Consider the following 20,604-nt stretch of genomic DNA (forward strand, 5'->3'; position numbering starts at 1 on the left):
ATATGTACCCCTGTGTATTTCTCTTGTCCTATTTCTAAACACTGCCTATTATCCAGATTGTGGGCTATCCTTGTGTTTGTGTTTGCCTGAAATGCAGTAGCCAAATACCGATTTAATGTGGTTAGCAGGTGGTTCAAGAATCATGGAATCATTTGTATTGGAAAAGACCCTGAAGATCATCAAGTACAACCATTAATCTAACACTGCCAAGTCCACCACTAAACCATGTCCCTAAGGGCCACGTCTGCATGTCTTTTAAATATGTCCATGTGATACCAAAGACTTAAACAAATTTGGTTTGGAGAGTTTTCTTGGTTACAGTTTTCTGTAACTCGGGGACGGTGACTCAATCACTTCCCTGGGCAGCCTGTTCCAGTGCTTGATAACCCTTTTGGTGAAGAAATTTTTCCTAATAGCCAATCTAAACTCCCCTGGTGCAACTTGAGGCCCTTTTCTTTTGTCCTGTCACTTCTTACCTGGGAGAAGAGACCAACACCCACCTCTCTGCAACCCCCTTTCAGGTAGTTGTAGAGAGCCATAAGGTCTCCCCTCAGCCTCCTCTTCTCCAGACTGAACAACACGGTTCCCTCAGCTGCTCCTCACAGGACTTGTTCTCTAGACCCTTCACCAGCTTTGTTGCTCTTCTTTGGGCACGCTCCAGCACCTCAATGTCTTTCTTGTCGTGAGGGGCCCATCCATCATCCCATCAGTTTTTCTGTAGAGGACGAAGTTTTTGGGACCATCTTCCACCTTTGCTAATAATGTCCCTCTCCATGGCCATACTGCCTGAAAAGCTTTTATCCTCATTGATATTTTTATCCTACTCTGCACGTCTTTAGACAGTGCAGGCTCAGAAACATTGTTTGCGGTGATGTGGTGTGACTGCTTTAGCTCTTGGCGTTGCTAACTGCAGTGGATCTGCACTGGCTTCCCCAATGGGAGAACATTTTGGTAGTTCTCCCCAGCGCAGAACAGCCCTTACTGTGCACTGCGTGTTACCCTAGCTGGGGCTTAGATTTGGGGTGTTTTAGGTCCTTGTACAGCAATTTTTGCACCTGAAGAGGCAGGAGCTGATCCGGTCAGGTCCTTGCTAAGCTAGTCTCTGCTGGAGGCTGCTTGTGACATAACCTGCAGTATTTGAGCAAGTATTAAGCCTGTGTATGGCTTGGGGAAGTCCAAAGGAACTGCTGCATCTTGGGATTCAGCTGGAAATGTATCACAAAGTTCCTTTGAGGCCAAACAGGGAATATATTATAGTAGCGAAATGTCTAAACTGGTAACTTATCATTAATGTTTATTTTGCATTATGTTGGCATTTGTTTTGAGATTTCTCCCTGTATAAAAATTACTGTCTGTTTTTGTCTTTCACCACTTTAGTATCCGAATCTTTCAGAAACGCTAGTTAATTTACCCTTGTAACATTTGTGTTTTGGCCATGGTTTTATTCCCATCTGTGCAAGTGCCATTGAGGGATGGTTTCTAAAAAAAAAAAAGATAAATATAAGTATCGAGCTAATTACAGTGTCTAGATTAGTAAGACTTTCAGCATTTTTCACCATACCTGTGGTAACTCACCCAGGAAGCGCTTTACGGAACTGTCTGGTTACTACCACAGAGTCAGCCCTCTGGAAGAAACAACAGTTGTGTATATATAGAAAGAGGAAAGCTGATGGAGATGGCAGACGGTACTTGTTCCTTTCCAGGCTGACTTGCTGGAAGAGTTAGCTTGGCTACTCCTTCAGTGGTAACTGTAGCGTGGTCTGTGGGTGAATATGAGGGGAACTCCTGCTCATGCCAGGTCCTTCTGTATTAGGTTTTTGGTTCGATGATGGGATGAAAATAGCATGCACTCTTTTAGATAACAGCCTCTACCTATTCCGTGGTAAAAGTCTATCTGTAATTATCCTGTACCGTGTTGCTGCAGCATTTGATGTCCTAGATTGATTGCTGCTCTTATCACACTCTGTGTGTGTTGCAAAGCAACAGAGATTAGTAGAAGTTGTTTGGTTTAATGCGATGGTTATCTTTTTCTCTCACATCAAAATTTGCTGTCTTTGTATTGCTTCACCAGAAAAGTCCTATATGATTCAATTATTTCTCCATATTATTCTAAATTTGTATTTTCTTTCACATTGCGTATCTTCTGACCTCAAGTTAGCTGACTGCCAGTTAACTCAAGATGGATAACAGTTCTGTAAATGCTAAGAGGGTTGCTGTCTAAATGTTTTGTTCTAGGACTCAGGTGTCTGTTCTTTAATCCCTGGGCTCAGTCGTGGAGAAAATGCACCTGATTATAGCCTGTTGTGAAAAATCTCTGGCAAAACTGAGTCTGCCCTTTGAAGTGCTACCAGTTTGCAAACACCACGCTTGTGTCTCTTTGATGTCAGACAAACATAGCACCAGTTTCAAGTTTACTTGCTGCTTAGCCAAAGCTGGCACCTGGATGAAAAGCAGCTGTTTTAAAAACGGGTCTCAGAAGGATGCTATGAAGTTTTGCTGGCATGTGCTGCGTAAGGTTGCTAGGATCTGTGCACATTCGGGAGATGACAAAACCCATTTGTGGTGGTGGTTGTTCTTGTTGGGGTTTTAGCAGTCTGCCGCAGCAAGGAAACACTCCGTTTGCAGAAGCACAGGAATGACATTCTACTGAAGTTGGGGTCTCCTACTGTGGGAAATGCTTTGAACTCTTCTGCTCCTAAAAGCATGTCGAGGCTAATGTTCTCCCCCTTTTAAGGCTGCCTGATCATCAGGATGCTTTTTGTTTGCTCATTACTACTGGCTACACAGATAGCTGTTGTAGCGTAAAAGAACCAAAGCCATGAAATCCAAGAACAAAATCTTGTCACTTTTCTAATTTGAGCTAGGCTGTAACCCAGTCTGTGCGCGCATACATGATAAACTGTGCCATCATTATCTTCAGGCATGAGCATTGCAGCACACAGGTAGCAATGAAGGATTTCAAACCACTGTTCCTGTGATGTATTATCTGTGTTTTCTCCCCTGATGGTTACAGAAGCCAGCCCAAAAGCTGCCCTCCCTGAGACTGGTCCTTCTTGAAAAGAGTCTATGTGTAGACTCATGTGGTCTCCGTAGAAAGCGCAGTATTACTTCTGCATAAACAGAATGGAAATGCAAGGTGGGAGGAGTTCCTGCTGTACCAAGAGGAAAAAAATAAATAAAATCTAGCCAAGTTCTGGGAGAGAGTTGAATCAGCGGTTGGAGAGCTTGGAGTCCTAGAGCTGTTGTGGGCTGAATGGCATGGCAGCAAGTGCAAAGGGGAGGACCTGGGGAGAAGGGGACAGGGAGGAAGGAGGGACCTCTTTGTTCTCCTTTTGAACAGTAGTCTGCCTAGTGTGGAGCTGCAGCCAACCCTCTGAAATAAAACGTGAAATAGATTTAGGATACACAAGAAGGGGTTAAATAGGAGATGGATATTTTTTCTTTTTTTTTTTTTTGTTTAAGTGGTGTTGTAAAAAGAAGTTACTTGTCTTGGATACCATTTTTACCATTGATAGTCTCTTTCTTCAGCTTTCTTAGTAGCATAATCAGCAGTTCTGAAGCCAGTTATTAGCAGGAGGATGACTTGCAAATTGTGATTAGTGGGCTACAGCTTTGAAATGCACTCATTATTTGCCCCCCCCCCCCCCATCCTCCCCCCCTTAATATTTGGCTTCCAGTTTCCTGAATATAGTAACATGATGCCATAGCTTCTGGTTCACCGATGAGACAACAGTATATCTTGGAAGAAAAATAGGAAATACCTAAATAAAAAAACTCTTGGGATATGTTAAACTTCTTATCGCAACTAGGAACCAAGTGTTTTGGAAGCTACTAGGAAAGCAAGAGCATCATGCTGAAGGTTGGGTGTGTAGCTTGGCCTCTTTGAATCAATAAGTGACATTCTTAATCAGATTGTCGTCTTTCTCAAGTGGGTTGATTCAGTGCCTTCGGTCTAGGCATGTCCATTGATGTGTGAATTTTAAGAGCAAAAGAGCTACGGGTGAACTTACACATTCTGTTGGAATAAGACTGCTGCACTGTATTTGTGTGTCATGGAGCTGGTGCAGGATGGTTTTGAGTTGTTGAGTAAATGCATCTCCGTGGTTAAAAACCCAGGGTAAATTTTTGCATCCCTTTGAAGTTAACAGAAAACTTGTGCCTGACTTCAGAAGGTCAGGATTTTGGTCTGTGTTGGTCCTAGCTACACAACCATGCTGACAACTCTGACATTAGTATTAGTGATGGAGACTGGAAGTAAATAAAAGAGTTTTTCAGGCAATGGACTACATGTCATAGCAACGAGACAGAAAATGCTTAATGTGTAAACGTTATTGTTTTGTACCAGACTTCTTTTACACAAATACTTAACTAATTTAGGATGCCTAGACATGCTTTAATGGTCAGGAGAAACAGGTTTTAGAAAGTTCTGATGTATTTCCCCTATCAACTGTCTTTTCTCTTCTGCTTTTTTCCTAACAGAAGTTAACACAAGTATTCTGAACAAATATTTGAAATGAATTTTGAATCTTCTTTACCAGTTACTGAACTGTTTCTATTCACAGCGGATTGTTAGTAATTTACTGCCTCTTATTTTGCGTCTGTCTTTGAATTTTATGAATCAAGTATTGGGGGGGGGGTGGGGTGGGGGGATGTATGCATAGGTAAATAGAGTACAGATGTTTTAAAGTGTGTCTCCTCACATGCAAGTTTTAATTTTGCAGACGATATCAGAAATTGCAGAAGATAATGAAGCCCTGGTAAGAACCTGATTAGCTCATCACCTTGCACACTTCCTCTTCTTTTGCATGACTCAGTGTAGGCCCTTGCGCTAATCTTTATATGTAAGTACAACTGTGCGTATTCATTCAGCCAGTCTTCAACATTCTCTGTTTTCTGCTCTTTGATGCCTGTTAAAATTTTCTGATGAAGCCTTTTCTGCTTTGCTTGTGGAATGGGTGCTTCATTTCTGTAACTTCTGCAGGGGCTTCTGCTATTTCCCAAGTAGGGCTTTTGTTTTGGTTTTTTTAATTTGAGCAAACAAACAATTTCCGTTACTTCCACAATTTCCTTCTTAAATTTGTCTGGCTTACATGATTGATAGTAGGCAATTATAATTGTTGATGTTAGTGAGATGAAAGTTAAGAGTCATTGTGCCAGTTTGAATTCCTATTATTTGCTGGTCCCAGGAAATGCTAGTTGTTGCAGATAACTGCATGAAGGAGAACTGTAATATAGCAAGGGGCCCCATACCAGAAAGTTAAGCATGCTTATTGCCCTGATGATTTTGAATGGGACTTTTCTGTGTGCTTCAAGTTAAGCACAGGCTTCATAGGCTTTGATAAAGTGGGACTCCAAGAGATATTCTAGTATTGTGGTTGTCTTGCAAGTTTGACTTGTCAAGTATAGCTAAAACCCAAGGAAGCAAAAGAATAATTAATCAATTAACCATGCATCTGTCACTCTGAGAGCTTGATGTGGTTTATCACGCAGGAAGTGCAGCTCCCCATCTGAATACATGTAAATCATACTTTCACAAGTCTCCTGTAAACCAAGTTCTGACACATTTATTATTAAATCATTGCCTAATAAGTAAATTAGACAGTAAGAATGAATTTGGCAGGAAACTTAAATCCTTTCTCTGCGTTTGCTTTCTCAACCTAATACAAAGTAATTTGTTTCATAATAGAAAAATTTAGATTCTGAGGAAAATTATTAAAATGGCATGAGGCTTTCAGAATTCTTTGCAGCATCACCCCTGCCAGGACAAGGTACCTCCTGTGCATTTAGACGGTGGGTTTTTCCTCACTGCTGTGAAAATAGTTCTTTGTGGAAGAATAGTTATACTCATTCAGCATCTCTCTGCTTCCAAATTCTGTTATCCGGTAGGCTTCTCTACATTAAATTATGTGATTGTCCTCAAGACAGTACTGAAATACTGACATATAGTTGCATTGCACCCTGGTTTTAGGACATGATCATACTGATGATCTGAATTAATTTTTTTACACAGTTTAGTTTTGTTTACTCATGGGAAGAGGGCTTTACCCACTTTAAGAGGATTCTTATTGATCAGTGTAGATACAGTACATCAGTGGATACAGTAGTAAAGCAAGTGTATGTGATTAAAGTTTATTCTAGCTTCGGAAGTTAAATCCTGCCAGTAGAAGCTTCAATTTACATCAGGGCACACAGTTTAATATTTTGATTTCCATCAGTAGTACATGAAATTATACAATTGAAAAAACACAGATTTTTGAGTTTGGGACTTGTACTAAAAAAAGATACCAGAACCATTGGTCAGTACGTGAAAACAATAGTTCTGGAAGCTGGCCTGGTCGTACATTTTGAAGGTAAAGTGTATATGCTGGTGCTGTATGAGTGTGGTTATCAAACATCCTGACTATTTTTCACCCACGTATTAATGGGAAAAGGTCCAATGAAACAAGAACTATTAAAAAAACCCTCAGAGCTTGATATAATGAACTAAACTAAACTTTAAAACTTTGCAGCCTCCAGCTGCTGTCTTCTTGACTAAAGAAACTTAAAGAAACCAAATGCTAATTACAAAAAACCCAAACAACTTCTGATTTATAGGATGACATATTTCATAGAGTGCCAGAATTTCATTTTATCTCTGGTAGCTTGCACATGCTAGCCTGACTTAACTAAAACCTGATTTTCACAGAGAGGCCTTGTTTAATAGCTTTCTCCACTGAGGGAAGTTCTAAAATGTGAGTTTCTTTTTCTCTGTCTTTTCAGTTCTAGGGGTTCCCACTTTGTTTTTGGATTTTATTTATCCCATGTTGCCTAATACTTGGATTTAAAAAAAATTTAAATAATTCCCATGAAACAGCTCTACCTTTGCGTTGCAGTACTGAGTTGTAGTCAAACCACGCTGATAGGAGGGTGGCATTTTTCCTGTGTAGTTAGTTATTCCTGGTCTTTTAAGAAAAGCTTGTCCATTTAAGCAAATTACCATGAAATGAGCAAAACCAGGAATTTAAAAGATGGGGAATAAGAGAAAAGGTAGTTCTAATCACATCTTCATGAAGAACCAGTGTGTAATAGTTCCTCTGGGCTAGTTTCCCATGCAAACAAATGCGTAATGTACCTCAAAGTGGATTTAGTCATATTCCATAATAAGAGTATCTACACCTGGGTTTATTCAAGAATAGTTACAGTTCTGTTTGAAATTAGCAGCGTGTTTTTCTTTAATCAGAGTTAATTTTCAAGCTTAAAGAAGCCCTGATATCAGGGTACAAAGCTGTTTCAGGTTTTTGGAATGCAAGCGGTTTAAAAATCAGTAGGACTGATCCCTTGTAATGAACACAGTGACACTATACCACATAGAAGTATTTCAGTGGTTCTTGGCATGATGCAATTAAAAAAAAAAAAAAAAAATCTGTGTCAGTTGCAGTGTAGCAGTGAAATGCATTTTCTGTAATCATCTAGAAAAATAGGGGCAGCTACCGTGCAGATTGTTCAGTCATTTTCAGCTGTACTGAGTAAGTACCAAGTAGGTGTGAATTGCTCCTAGTTTGATTTGATGGTGGCTTAGCCCCACCCTTGGAAAGGTTACTTGAAGAAACAAGGCAGCATAGAAGCAACGAAGAGGAGCCATAGCAATAAAAAAGGGACTTGTTCACACTGTGCTCGCAAAGCATCCTGCTGCATCATCAGGCCTCGTTTTAGACTTACTTAGGTTCTTGCCCTCATGGCTTGTCCAGAGCTCTTGTCCTCTGATGATTAGATATAGTCTGCTCCCCTGTTTAAATTTATTCATGGCCATTTATCCTTGACAATTCTAACTTAAAAAGCTGTTCTTGCGCTTTGATGTTAACCTGAATGATGTCAGGCCTTTCAGCTGCCCAATATTAGGCTGTGAGCACAGTTGCTGTGAATGATAAGGGACTTCAAGTTAACCGCTTCCTTAACTCCTGCATTTGGTAGTAGGCTGCTACTCTCTTGTTGCCTCCTGCCGAGTTAAAGCTGTTTCTTTGCTGCCTTTGGTGTTTCTCTCTGCACAAGGAGAGATCAGCTTTGGTTCTTTTTTGCCCATGAAAAATGATTTGTGTAAAGATGTACTGTCTTTGGCTTCTAGTCCTAATGGACTGGTGGCTGTATCCTGGTTGTGACAGACAAGTAACAGTTAATGTCCAGGTTCTCCTGTGCAACTTTTATTATATAAAACATGAGAGAGTCCACCTAGCCTTATAAAAGCTTATATGATGCTTTTTTTTGTTACCTGATGACAGCTGAGCCTGACTAATTATCTCGATTTAAAGAATCATTTGGACAGCTGAGTATTTTTCCCTCTTCAGTAGCAATAAAATGTTCATTTTGGTATGTGTGTTAAACATGGATTGAGATTTTTTTTTGTTTTTTTTTTTTTTTCCCCAAAAACACCTAGGGGATTTGGGTGCTCAAGTCCCATTAATTTATTTTGATAAGAAATCCAAATTGCTTTAGGCATCTTTCAAATTGTCAGACATAGTTCTATATATACATCTAAGGATTACTTAGCACACGTGATAAAAAGATGGTTTAGCTTGTAGAAATTATACTAGGAAGGCAGGTGAGAGACAGGTGTGGTGGCCAGAGTCACGTGCACATTCCTGTAATTTTTATTTTTAGGAAAGAAAAGCTAATATCAAAATGCATGGAGGGTTTTTTTCCCACAGTTTCTTAAGGTAAGAATGCAGAAAATTCCTAGGAACGTAAATTAACAGGCTTTGACCTGATACTTCTCTAAGACCCAGAAATGTGAAACGCAACTGTTGACTTACTCTTCAGTCAGGTTTGCCAGAGGGCTTGAGGTGCAGAGGCTGTGGATCAGAGCATGGCCATCCATCCCCACTGGAACGGCTCACACTGGGACAGCCGATGGCGTTGCAGACCACAGCTTTCCACTGCTTATGAGGCTTTTGCTGAGAGCTGCTGTGGGTGAGGAGGTGCTTCATGACCAGCTGGCCCGTCCTCACAACTGTGGTTAGAAGAGGGGGGTCAGACAGCAGAGAGGGGGGAAACTTCATCTGGGACACCAGTGTAAGGTGTGCCCACCTAAGAGCCAGAGCCCTGAAGAGCACTCAGGAGGGATTGCACAAGTAGCTTGCCTGAGAGCATAGACCATTAAAATTTCAGTGTTAGTGAGATATGAAATTGCAATTACACAGTGCATCTTTCTAATAATTTTTTCCCTCTTGCTGCGATGACACATATTAAAAAGCACCTTCATCAGGAATTACCTTCAAGCTATTAAGTCATTTTGCCAGAGCAGCAAGGTTTGATATTTACAGAACTGTTATGCCTTGTGCTGTGGATTAGTCTAAAAAAGGTTTTACGAAGAAAAAGGCCCCGTTATTTTTTTTGACTTTTTGTATAATTAAAACACTTACTGAGATTTCGAGTTAAACAGTTCCTGCCACGTATTTTCTAAGATTGCTACTTTTATGAACAAGCTTTGATTCCCTTGAAATTCCTAGCATCTATTCTGTCTGCCGCTCTTAATAGTATGAGTGCATTTGTGCGTGTGTCTTGAAATGAATTGCTTGAAAGTTTATTTCTACCTATTTGCTTGTGTTTAGACACATAACAATGAATCAACACCGCTCCCTTCCCCTTCCAGATACTTTAATCCTTATCTTGCTGTAGTTACCCTGGAGATTGCTTTCATCTCTAGCTGTGCTGTTCCTAGTGCTTATCCTTTAAGCCTGGCTTTTGACTTTTGCAATGCCACTTAGTGTATACATGTGTGTGCAGGTGCATATCTATAGCTATCTATTTAAAAAAATACATGCTATGTATGTGTGGTGCTGCCTAATATAGAGAGTTGGAGTATTTTGTTCTGCTTGATTAGTCCCAGCGTTGCACCTCTTCACTCTCATTAATTATTTGAAGCAGTGTTCCAGGAGTGACACCTGGTGGGGTGTCTGATTGCTTTAAGTTGAAAAGTACTTTCACCTTCTGGATCCCAAACGGTTGTATCATTGTCACATCTACTAAAACCAGGTTTATACATTAATACCAGTATTTTCAGTTCCGTTAACCCATTTTCCCCTCCAAAGCTGTGGAGGAGTAGTTTTTAAAAATTAGTAAAATTTAAAATTAGTAGTTTTGGTGAGAAGAATAAATGAGACTGTTGAACGTAAAGGAACTAAACTAACCTGAATTCCAGCCACTGCTGTTGTGAAGATGAATATCCATATGCATGTTTAATACAGTTTTAAATAATCTTTCTAAGCTATACCCATTGTTAATGGGGATTAGCTTCCATTTACAATTAGTTTATAGAAGAGTATTTATGTACTAAATGTAGGTTAATTGACTAAATTTTTAAGCAATATCTGAGAAGGTCTAGGGGAGGTAAATTATCTGCTTAGTTTAATGCTGGGAGAGATATTTTTATCTACTTTTCAACCTATATGACCTGTCTTTTTGTATTTTTTTCGGATCTAATTTAGTCTAGCTTCTTAAAATACCAGAATTCCATGTATTTGTGGAAGTATTCTGTCATGAACATGCATGAGTATTTGGTACAAGTTTTAGAAGGAAGCCTTTCCTAGGGGTGCTGTTTTATTTGTGGATTCATAAATAACCATTGTATGCAAAAGGAATGGCTTGAGGAAGATGACAGGACTGGAGCTGATTAAATTTCCTGCAGAGTCTTATTGTCGTCTTATTATGAAATCCTTGGTTATTTGGAATGCTAATGATGACATTTTAAATCTAATTTAATTCTTAAAAGGTTTGCTATATTAAAAACCAAGCAAATGAAACCAACTCCCCTACCCCCCAAAACAAAACCAAAACCTTCCAGATCATGTATTCGCTGAACAAAATATTCCTTGCAGAATTACAATGGATTTTTTTTTTAAAGAACACTGTATTTTTCTTGTTTGCTGTTTGGTGTAGCTTTTTCATTTTGTCATAAATAATCAAAACCACTGTGGATACCCTTACGTGCTGTGGAAGAGAAAGGTGTGTTTTAGTTTTTTTTGCTTTTATTCACCAAATGTCAAGAATGGCAAATTTCTTCTTAGTGGAGGGCATCTGTGGAGTTTTGATGAACAAGAACTCCTGTCTTGAATGAAGGGGTCACTAAAGGCTGTATCTCAGCATCAGAAATCCCTAAACAGCAGATCATACCAAATCTAGTAAACTGGCTATTAGAGTTGCTATGTTCAAATTGATTTTCTGCCTTATTTCTCTCTATGGAAGTACATGTCTTCCATCTGCATGGATGTTTACTTATTTGTGTTGGGCTGGTGCAGGATAGCAGGGGAGTAAATCACGCAGTAAGGATTACCAGTTACATTGCTTAACTATGGCTGTAGCATTAGACTTAGGTTTTCAATATACCGAGCGTTGTAGTTCCCATCTGATAGAGTGTTTTTGTTTTTTTTTTTTTTATTAGGTAAGCTGTTGCATTAAAATCAGTGGGACTATTCATGTTGTTTAGATTGATTGTATGCTTATTAATGGCTTAGTGGCAGAGTACCTTGCAGGCAGTTTGGCATGCCCTTAAAGGTAATATGTTGCTTCATTTCAGGCTCTGTGCACTGCTGCTTGTATTGAGTAGTTACCTCATTGAGCGGCTTCACTGAAATCATTGTTGCTGCTGACTGTTCGGTGCCCTGACTCTATATAGAAATGAAGCTAGTCTTTAAAAGCTGTTTTTTTAACATGGAAAATTCCTGTGCAGCTAGTCAGGTTAGAGCATATTCTCTATGTTGAGTTTAAACCCATTTCAAATTTAGTTGAGTTCATACAAAGATGCATCAAATTTCAAATTTACAGGTGTACAATACAGTGTAGTGACCTACAAACCCTAAATAATTTGAGCTGCTTGCTTGGTTAAACTATGGGAGCTTTGCAATTCACTTGACATGGTTGCCCATAGATAAACAAAAGGAGATGCATCTTCAGGTTCAAAGAGAGAAATTGTGGCATTACCTATTGGAAAATTGCTGCTTAATATACAATCTCTTCCGGTGCATTTAAAAAATATATTTGCTTCCTTGTAAGAGAAGGAACAAACAGTCCACTAACTTTCTGCCAATCTGCTTGGTGCAGAGGTTCCAAAATGTGGCACCTCTGTATGACCTTCAGTTAGGAGCATTTCCATAAGTTGCTAAGAAAAAGCTTACTTCTTTTCTTCTGTTAGATCTAAAACTCTGAATTTAAAAGAGAAGTTTAATTTGGACTATCTGACTTCCTTGAGCATTGCATGTGGTATTCTCCTGGGGATTAGTTCTTCTCTTACAAAATTGCTTTCTTCCAGGTGACTGTTCTTGATGTCCATGCTAAATTGTTTTGGAGACTATCTGTTGCACGGCCCCTCTTGCTCTTCTGCTACCTCTTACTCCATGATTGGCTTAATTTTCCTGCCTTTCTGAAAGCTTCCTGCTGCTTTATTCCCTCGGTCATTGCCCTGCTGCATGACTGGTAAATGTTGTCATGACTCCTGTCTCTTGCAGCTTTGGAGATATGTTGTCCTTTACACTGACTGCATTTGTTGAGCTGATGGATCATGGGATTGTATCGTGGGATACATTCTCTGTGGCATTCATTAAAAAGGTAAATTTGTAATCAATGCTATCTGTTCTATATCTGTTTAAATTTTTGAGGTGAGTTGTGTTCCCACCCCCCCCACCCCCCAGGTACTTTATTTAGGTAATTGGTCAAAAACGTGCATGAAAATGGGATTAAAAGTGCTATTTCAAACTATAAATATTTGTAGTTGCAGGATCTGGCCCAACTTCTATGGAAATCAATGGGAGTCAAATGGGATCAACACTGTATTAGGCATATCACACAAGAAATTGCTTGCTCAATTACAGTGTGACCTCCCAGTGCAGATGCCATGCAGTTCAAGCAAAAATTAGTATTTTGATTTAATGTAAATTAAAATGAGTAATACTATATTTCTTGAAACAAAAACAGCACTGAAATGTTTCCTCTGAGGGTATGGGAGGAAGAGAAATGAGTTAGTTTACCAATTGAAATTAAGCTGATATCTGCTGAATTTATCAAGTTGAACTCTGCCCCCCCTGAATCTTGAAGCTGAGGTCTGTGGTTTTGGAACAGATCTTTCCATCATTTGCGACATTTTTTTCTTTTCTTACATGTAGGAGATGCAGAAAAGCAGCAGAAGCATGGGAGTACTCTTTAAGTACAGAGATTTACAGACTTCAGAAAGGAGTTCTTGTTACTGATTTAACCCTTTTCATTTACCGTGGGGAAAAAAAACCCCACACCTCTTTACAAAGAATTTTCAAACCAGATTGAACTCAGAACTTATCTTAAGTTAAAGTGCATTTGTACAGGTTCAAAAGATATAGGAGTTACTTCACTAAAATGATATCAGAAGCAGTAGTGGAACGGATATAACCTGTGGTAAAGATCTCTTCATTTTAACAGAGTGTGTCAGAGCAAAGACTTTTAATTTAAGTTTGGTTAGAAAATTGCTACCACCAAAGGAGAGTAGAAATTTACTTTTTTTGCCAAAAGTGAAAGAAGAATCAGTTATGAAAAGAGCATTATATATTAAAGCTCAGTTTTGGTCATTAAAAATGATGGATGCTATTTGTAAGAAAAATTAGTATAATTCATCTGGTTTTTGGACTCCTTTTTTTTGCCGATCTTGCAGTCCAGATAATGATGATGATTATTGTTATCTTTTCAGCGCGAAGAAAATAGTACAACTGTTTTTTAACTGACTTCACAAGATACAAGGTCAATCCCAGAATGCCTTCTTTGCTAGGGGAGCCTACCAAGAAGTGTATAAGAAACTTCCTAAAATGAGTTTGAATCAATCTACTTTGTTAGTGACTCAAAATGATTGTCTTTGTCTAACCTTGTCAACATCTTTTGCCCTGTGGGTTGTATAATAACTACAGAAGAAAGTGTTGTGTGCACCCCTGTTAATGGCTCATCTCTTCTGGCTGGCACTTCCACAGGTTTCCCTGGACAGTGACCCAATTTAAAAAACAAACCAAAAGACACAAACAAAAGCATTCTCATGAAGTACCTATGAAAACCAAAATGGGCGAGTAAAAGCCAAAAGTGAAACTGGTGGACAAGAAAGGGACCAAGGAGAAGAATAGGACAGTTAGAAGAGAAACAGAAGGACAAAGTATGACAAAAATAGAGGAAAGAGGCACAGGTGTGTCCTGACCTGCCACATGGTTGGGAGCCAGAAGGGCAGAGCCCTCAGTGGGGCTCTGTGGGCAAGGGACAAACCTAAAGGAGCACCTTTGGACCATGTCTCTCTGGCAGCAGTCTGCAGCTTTATTCTCACTTGCTTCTCTGACCTTGGCTTTTGACAGGCCACTTGAGGTTGCCGATGGGCTAGCTCAAGTGGTTGACAGGATGGATAAAGGAGCTGATAAGTTTCTGCTAGCTGAGGGGGAACTTTGCAATCCTACTTCAAGTGCTTCTGCCCTTTGAAGCTGTCTTTCAGGTTAAATGGAAGCCAAACTGGAATGGGGAGGAATTAATCTGAACTTTTTTCTTCAATAGTTTTCTAACTTAGAATGTAGAAGCTGGAGGAGACCTCAAGGGGAACCTCTAACTGCTTCTAATGACTAACTGCTTGGTGTTGGATGCAGTCTCCCTCCCATCCCTTGGGTACATAAAGACTGGTATTCCAACTGCTGCAAATAAGAATTGACACTTTCAAGGAGAGCTTTGTTCCTTATCTTAAGAGAAAATAGCATCATTTGAAAAAAAACTTCCTTACGATATGCAAGATTCTCTCAAGACCTTTTTCTTGCTTATGACAATAAAGTTTATTTCCAGCTTCTGTAGTTGCCTGAAGGATTTGGATGCCCAGTTCTTAGAAAATGTCATGGTAATCGGATATCAAAATACACTATACAAATTTGGTACTCCTATCTTTAGTTCCTACAAATGGAGAAATAAAGTTTGTAGTAGTGGTTGAGATAGTTAACTATATCTCTTAGAATGACTTACACAATTGCTGTTTCATAACAGCATGATGCAGGGTCTTAACCTTGATGAATTGTTTGCCTTCTAAAACACTGTGCAGGAAAAGGGGGTGGCAGCAGGGAATGTATCTTCTCTGTCTCACAACTGTCAGTTGGCTTTTCTGTAGTCAAGTGCAACTCTAGTTCCTTACTTGAAAATGAGATGCGCACTTTAAAATTTTACTATGCATTAGGACTTAACAGAGAACAAAACTTTGTCAGATTTTTCTGTACATTTCTGACATCAAAATGGTCCAGGCAAATAATTAATGAACATACCACTGCTCAGAAAATCGGATCTGTTTCCATCACTGTTCTTTCCCTGTGTGGTTTTTGTTGGTGGCACAGTTTGTTTTGTTTAGTTTTTTTTCTTCATTTTTGTTTTTTAACTTTTGAATTCTCTCCTGTGCTTTAAGTGATGCTGAAAGAGGAAGAGAACTCAGATGATGTAGTTTAGTTTGCTACAGGTTTCTCATCTACCCTCACTTTAGATGTTCAGCTCCTGTTTCAGCAAAGCACTGGAGCTGAATGTGTAAAGGCGTTCTGATTCCTGATTTCCCTTGAAATTGATAGGAAGTTAAGCACCCAGTCACTTCTTTTGTATGTGGCTGTATATGTCCTGATAGGACTATGCAGATATTAAGGTTACAGGTATTTTGTGGAACAAATAGTTTTAACCTTAATGAGACACACCCATGCGACAGGTTTTCACGTGAAAGGTTTTCATGTGAAAATGCAAAGCAATGAAGTTGCTTATTTCGGGGGGAGTGGTTGTATTTCTGTGAACTTACATTATTTTTATGATCAGAATTTTTGATAAATGAGTGCAGGACTATTTATGGGTGTTGAAAGCCCTCCCTGTGCATGGGTTAATAAGCAGAGAACAGCACATCACACAAGTTTGAACTCCTATTGATTCTCATCTGTTTTCCAGAAGGCTTTTCTTTTTCCTTATCCAGAACTTCTAGTAAGGTAGTAGAATTTCTTTTTAACCTAGTTTTGCTCCCTCTGGAGCTGGCATGCCTTATTTATCAGGGTAGATAAGCCTATTATTTCTGGCCAGACTTCATGTTTCAACAAGGTGGTTATGAATATACATAGCTTGACATGCAAGTTACCTAGGAGATGTTTTGCATGTATGTTCAGTGTGATATGTCATAGCTTTTTAAACACACAAGCCAGCTTCATACCTTGGGTTTGTGTTTATGATTAAAAGATGTTACCGTCCAGGGTCAGAAGAATAAATACGTCTAAGGCAGCCTTTCCTAGACTGAGGTTTCAGTTATCTATACTGTTACATTTCTGCAGGCCCCTGATATGAATATATCCCAGTGAAGCATTTACACTGCCACTTGAAATATGATGGGAAGGAGCTGCTGCACCAAGAATAATTCATACATGTCAGGGCTTCTAAAGAGGATGGTGATTGACAAGTTGAGACATGGTCTGGACATACTGTATTCCTGCAGCGCAATTGATCCATGGATGCCTGATGACTGTGAGGCATCCAGAGCGCATTTGGTTTATGGTGTGAGCAGTGCAGAGTTACTCTGTGCATACACTGTCCATATTGTGGGCCTTCTGGACATCTGGCCGCTCTGGCTGCAGTGCATCAAAAAACATTACCGTTAAGAGAGGTAGGGTAATACAGTGCTTCTGAGATACAGCTTGTTACTCTAAACAGCACAATGTGCATCATATACTAATGCAATATTACTTGGGCTCAGGACTTAGAGGCAGCAGATATTGAAAGTCCAGAGTAGAAAAAGGCTAACTGAGTTGCTTCTGTCCGCCTGTTCTCTATGCATGCATGGTTTGGTTCTTCTTTTTCTAGAAAGTCAATGCGTATTTCCTGAATTGAGTTATATTCAGCATAGTGTGTTCCTATTGTGGTAATGCAAACCAAGTAGCAGAGCAAACAGCAGTGCTGCAATAGAATAGAAGAAGAAAAATCTGTCCCTCTTTCCTTGTCATCTCCAACCGAAGGTGCAGAAAGGGTGTTTTGTTCCTCCAGTGCTACTCAAAATGTCGCAAGTGCAAAACAATGTCGTTTTCCACATGTCAGCATTTAACTGTGAATTTTACAGGCAGCTAGGCAGCTTTTCCAAGCATAGGGCATGCCTTTCTTCCTCCAAAAGGAAAACGATGCCAAGGTCTAAGTGAGCATCCAGAATCAGAAACAGTACAATCACATCAGTGGCTTGTAGCATGAGTACTGAATAAGTGTGTGGACTTGAAGTTTTCTGGAAGGAACACATCAAACTTGAGACAAGGCCACTGTAGTCTGTTACTTGGCTGTAAAGTGCAAATAACTGTGGTCACACGACATTTCTTCTGTCTGTCTGTGCTTCCTTGGGTACCTTTCAGCTTGACTGTGCTGGTATTGGTATGTTCAAGGAAAACCCAGGCAGTTCTCGCTTCTTGCATCAGCAGAAGGCAAGCTTCTTCCCGGGAAGCCTGCCCCGTGGACTGGGCAGCATGCAGAAGAACACACATTCCCACATCTGACTGCACAGCTGTGTTGGCTCTGCAGATGTGAGTGTGCAGCATGTCATTGCCACACTGCAAAAAAGCAGAGGTCAGACCCGGTTTTGATTAACATGCCATTTCTTTGTGGCAGCTTGCAGTAAAAGTGAAGGTTATTAACATATGAACACTTAGCAAGACTGGACTCTAGACAGAGTTATGGAACCAGTTGTGGTGATAGATGATCATCAACAGAGTTTTAATTTGTAACCTGGAGAGAGCTTTCAGTGATGTTGGTAACAGCAAGGGGGGAAAAAAACCCATGCCTATTTTGCTAGAGTGTGTTTTGCCGGAGAGCTAGATGTAAATTTCTCTTTTGCAACAGTTGCCTTGAGCCTAGATATTTGTTTAGATAAAACTGGCTGCACAGATTTCTACTGGAGGGAATGAGAAGTATTCTCCTTGTCCTTTGCAAAGTTTTCTTCACAAAAAATATAACCATTCTAGTTCTTTAATGTTGATTTATTGTGTTCACAGTGTAATGTTGAAGCATGTATTTTTGGTGGTATGAATATTGACATAAACCTGTGGTGATTTGTGCCAGCTTACGAATCTGTGCCACTGTGTCCTTTGAAGGTATCCGCAGTGCCTGGTTGATTGCTTTCAGGTATTCACTGATACCTGGCATGTGGACAAGACTATTATACTAACGCCTTTCTGAGCCACATCCACGTTTTTCTTTCTTCCCCGTTTTCATGACAAGATGTAAATTCTCTAAATGTTTTAATTTGTAGATAGCAAGCTATGTGAACAAATTTGCCTCGGACATCTCTATCTTGCAACGGTCGCTAGCAATCCTGGAATCGATGGTGCTCAATAGCCACGACCTGTACCAGAAGGTGGCACAGGAGATCACAATTGGGCAGCTAATCCCACATCTGCAGGGGTGAGTGTCTTCAAACTGCCACCTCATATGGTGGATTTTTTTTTTTTCTCCAAATGAGCACAGCATTTGGAAAAAGAGTGGTATAAAGACTGGCAACCTCCTGTATGACTCCTGCATCCACTATAAGTGGCTGGATGACTTGTGACCAGCTTTCTGGAGTTGACTGATGATTGATTTTTTTTTTAATTTTATTTTTTTTCATGCTAAGCTGCCTGTGTAGTTGGAAGTGGGGAATGAAGAGAAGAGCACCCCGTAGTAATAAAATGCTTGACACCATTAGCATACAGATGGGGTTGTTTTGCTTGCCAGCCTCTGGGAAGTGTGTAAGACAAAAATTGGTCAACTTTTCCTGAAGGTATATTTGAAAAGGGAGAGGCTTTTTCTTAAACAGTAGTGTGAAGTGGTTAAATAGATGGAAACTGCCTCTTGTAGCATATGGTAATGTATTGTGTACAGCGTATAGTTATGATTTCCTCCCAAGCTGGGACATTTCCCACTCACCTGAAGAGCTTTTAATACCAGCAGGTTCATCTCCAGAACAGTTTAGGGAAGATTACTCTTCCTATCTCTAGCTGTTGGGCATCTGGCAGAGCTAGCTGATTGTCTGGGCTCCTGCTGTGATGAGTGGACGGTTAATGGCAATTCAAGGGTGTGATTCATTACACCTTTCTTGAATGCTGAGTCTCCCTCTGGAACATCTTGTCTTTCTTAATAATAGAGACAACCTAGTCATAACCAACTTTGACTGATGACCTAGCTTTTCCATGGTTAACACTAAATTCAAACAGTCCCTCCTCTTCTACCTGCAGTAATGCAACTGGAAGATCAGTTTCTGCAGCTCATGTGTATTCATGTTTTTCTCTCATGTTTGTGATTTTGTTCCAAACAGGACAGACCAAGAAATCCAGACATACACCATTGCAGTAATAAATGCACTTTTCCTTAAAGCACCAGATGACAAGAGGCAGGTAAGTTGTTGGGTCTTATATATCTACATATCTGTAGGAACAGTGTGTCATATTCATACCTGCAGTTGTCCCAGTCACACTTTTTCTGCAGTTAATTCAAACTGAAACTTGTTCTGTTGTTCCATGCTGATACATCGTTCATTTTAATGGAGCTACCTCCATCTTGCACCAATATTAGTAGGGATTAAGCATTCTTCTGTGCTTTTGTAGTTCCCTGTAACCTCACATGAACCATATTGACTGTGGCTGGCTGTAGTATTTATTGTACTGAACTCTTTGCCAGCACAGCTTGTAAAACCAGGCTATTTTTTAGTAAACTGTTTCTCCTCAGATTTTTTAATAAAAAATGTGTTCCTTTTGAAAATGGAAATATCTCGCCATGTAAGCATTTCATTACTTTTATAGCGTGCTATTTTAAGTTAACTTTAGTGCCAGAGATCAGAAGTCTCAAAAGGAAATATTTCAAGATTGCTAGTTGCTGTTAAATGAGGAGGGAATGTGATGTGTTATGAAATAGTTTTATCCATGTTTATGAAGTCATTAGCGTGTGTCAAAACAGATTTAGTCATTTATTTATTTAACATTTCTGTCACCAGGAACAGTAATGATAATTCTTGTGGTGACACACTGTTAATGTCCAGAATAAGTTCATTGAGAGCTGCTGATCAGTTCTGACAAGGGCTTTCCTTAGATTTATCTACATTTTTAAATGCTGGAGATTGTTTAAACAAGTATCAAAGCCCTAATGGGTAATTGTTTTTTTTTTTTCAAAATTTTTTTTAAAATTGCAAAAGGGGGAAAGTAAACCCATGGCTTAATTTAAAAAAAAAAAACCCACTTTTTTTTCCTCATTCCTTTTTTCCTTCTTCCTCCAATACAGTCTTCAGTTATTAAGGGAAGAAGGCACCTAATGAACAAAAATTGGAATAAAAACGTCCTTTCAGTTTTGGTGTAAATCTATGATAGGTCCTTGTAAGAAAAACAAAGATTTCACTTTTCACATTTGTAAATAGTTGCTACTGCTTATGTTTCTATGAAAAGTATGCTTTGGTCATATTTGAAGACAATGTCAGATGTAGATAAGACTTTAATATTAATCAGCGGGCACGTATTCCTGAAGATGACAGTACCACAGGGTATTCCCAGCAAGTAAAACTGTATTTCACCAGCAGTGAGTCATCTAGTGAGGCTGGCAGAAGACTGTGCAAACTTCACCTGTAGTACCTGCTGCTGTGAC

At 39.5% G+C, this 20,604-nt stretch overlaps 1 protein-coding gene across 1 annotated transcript in view; it reads left to right on the forward strand.

Moving 5' to 3' along the window:
• The window catches only part of ELMO1 (engulfment and cell motility 1), a 260,399-nt gene that overhangs the window by 45,403 nt on the left and 194,392 nt on the right, over window positions 1-20,604 (forward strand). Inside the window, exons 6-9 of the mRNA XM_059818282.1 lie at window positions 4,722-4,757; window positions 12,477-12,576; window positions 18,248-18,399; window positions 19,289-19,367. Of these exons, the coding sequence (XP_059674265.1) occupies window positions 4,722-4,757; window positions 12,477-12,576; window positions 18,248-18,399; window positions 19,289-19,367 (367 nt within the window). The remainder of the gene's footprint in view (window positions 1-4,721; window positions 4,758-12,476; window positions 12,577-18,247; window positions 18,400-19,288; window positions 19,368-20,604) is intronic.

Source organism: Gavia stellata, chromosome 6, assembly GCF_030936135.1.
Source record: "Gavia stellata isolate bGavSte3 chromosome 6, bGavSte3.hap2, whole genome shotgun sequence".
NCBI lineage: Eukaryota > Metazoa > Chordata > Aves > Gaviiformes > Gaviidae > Gavia > Gavia stellata.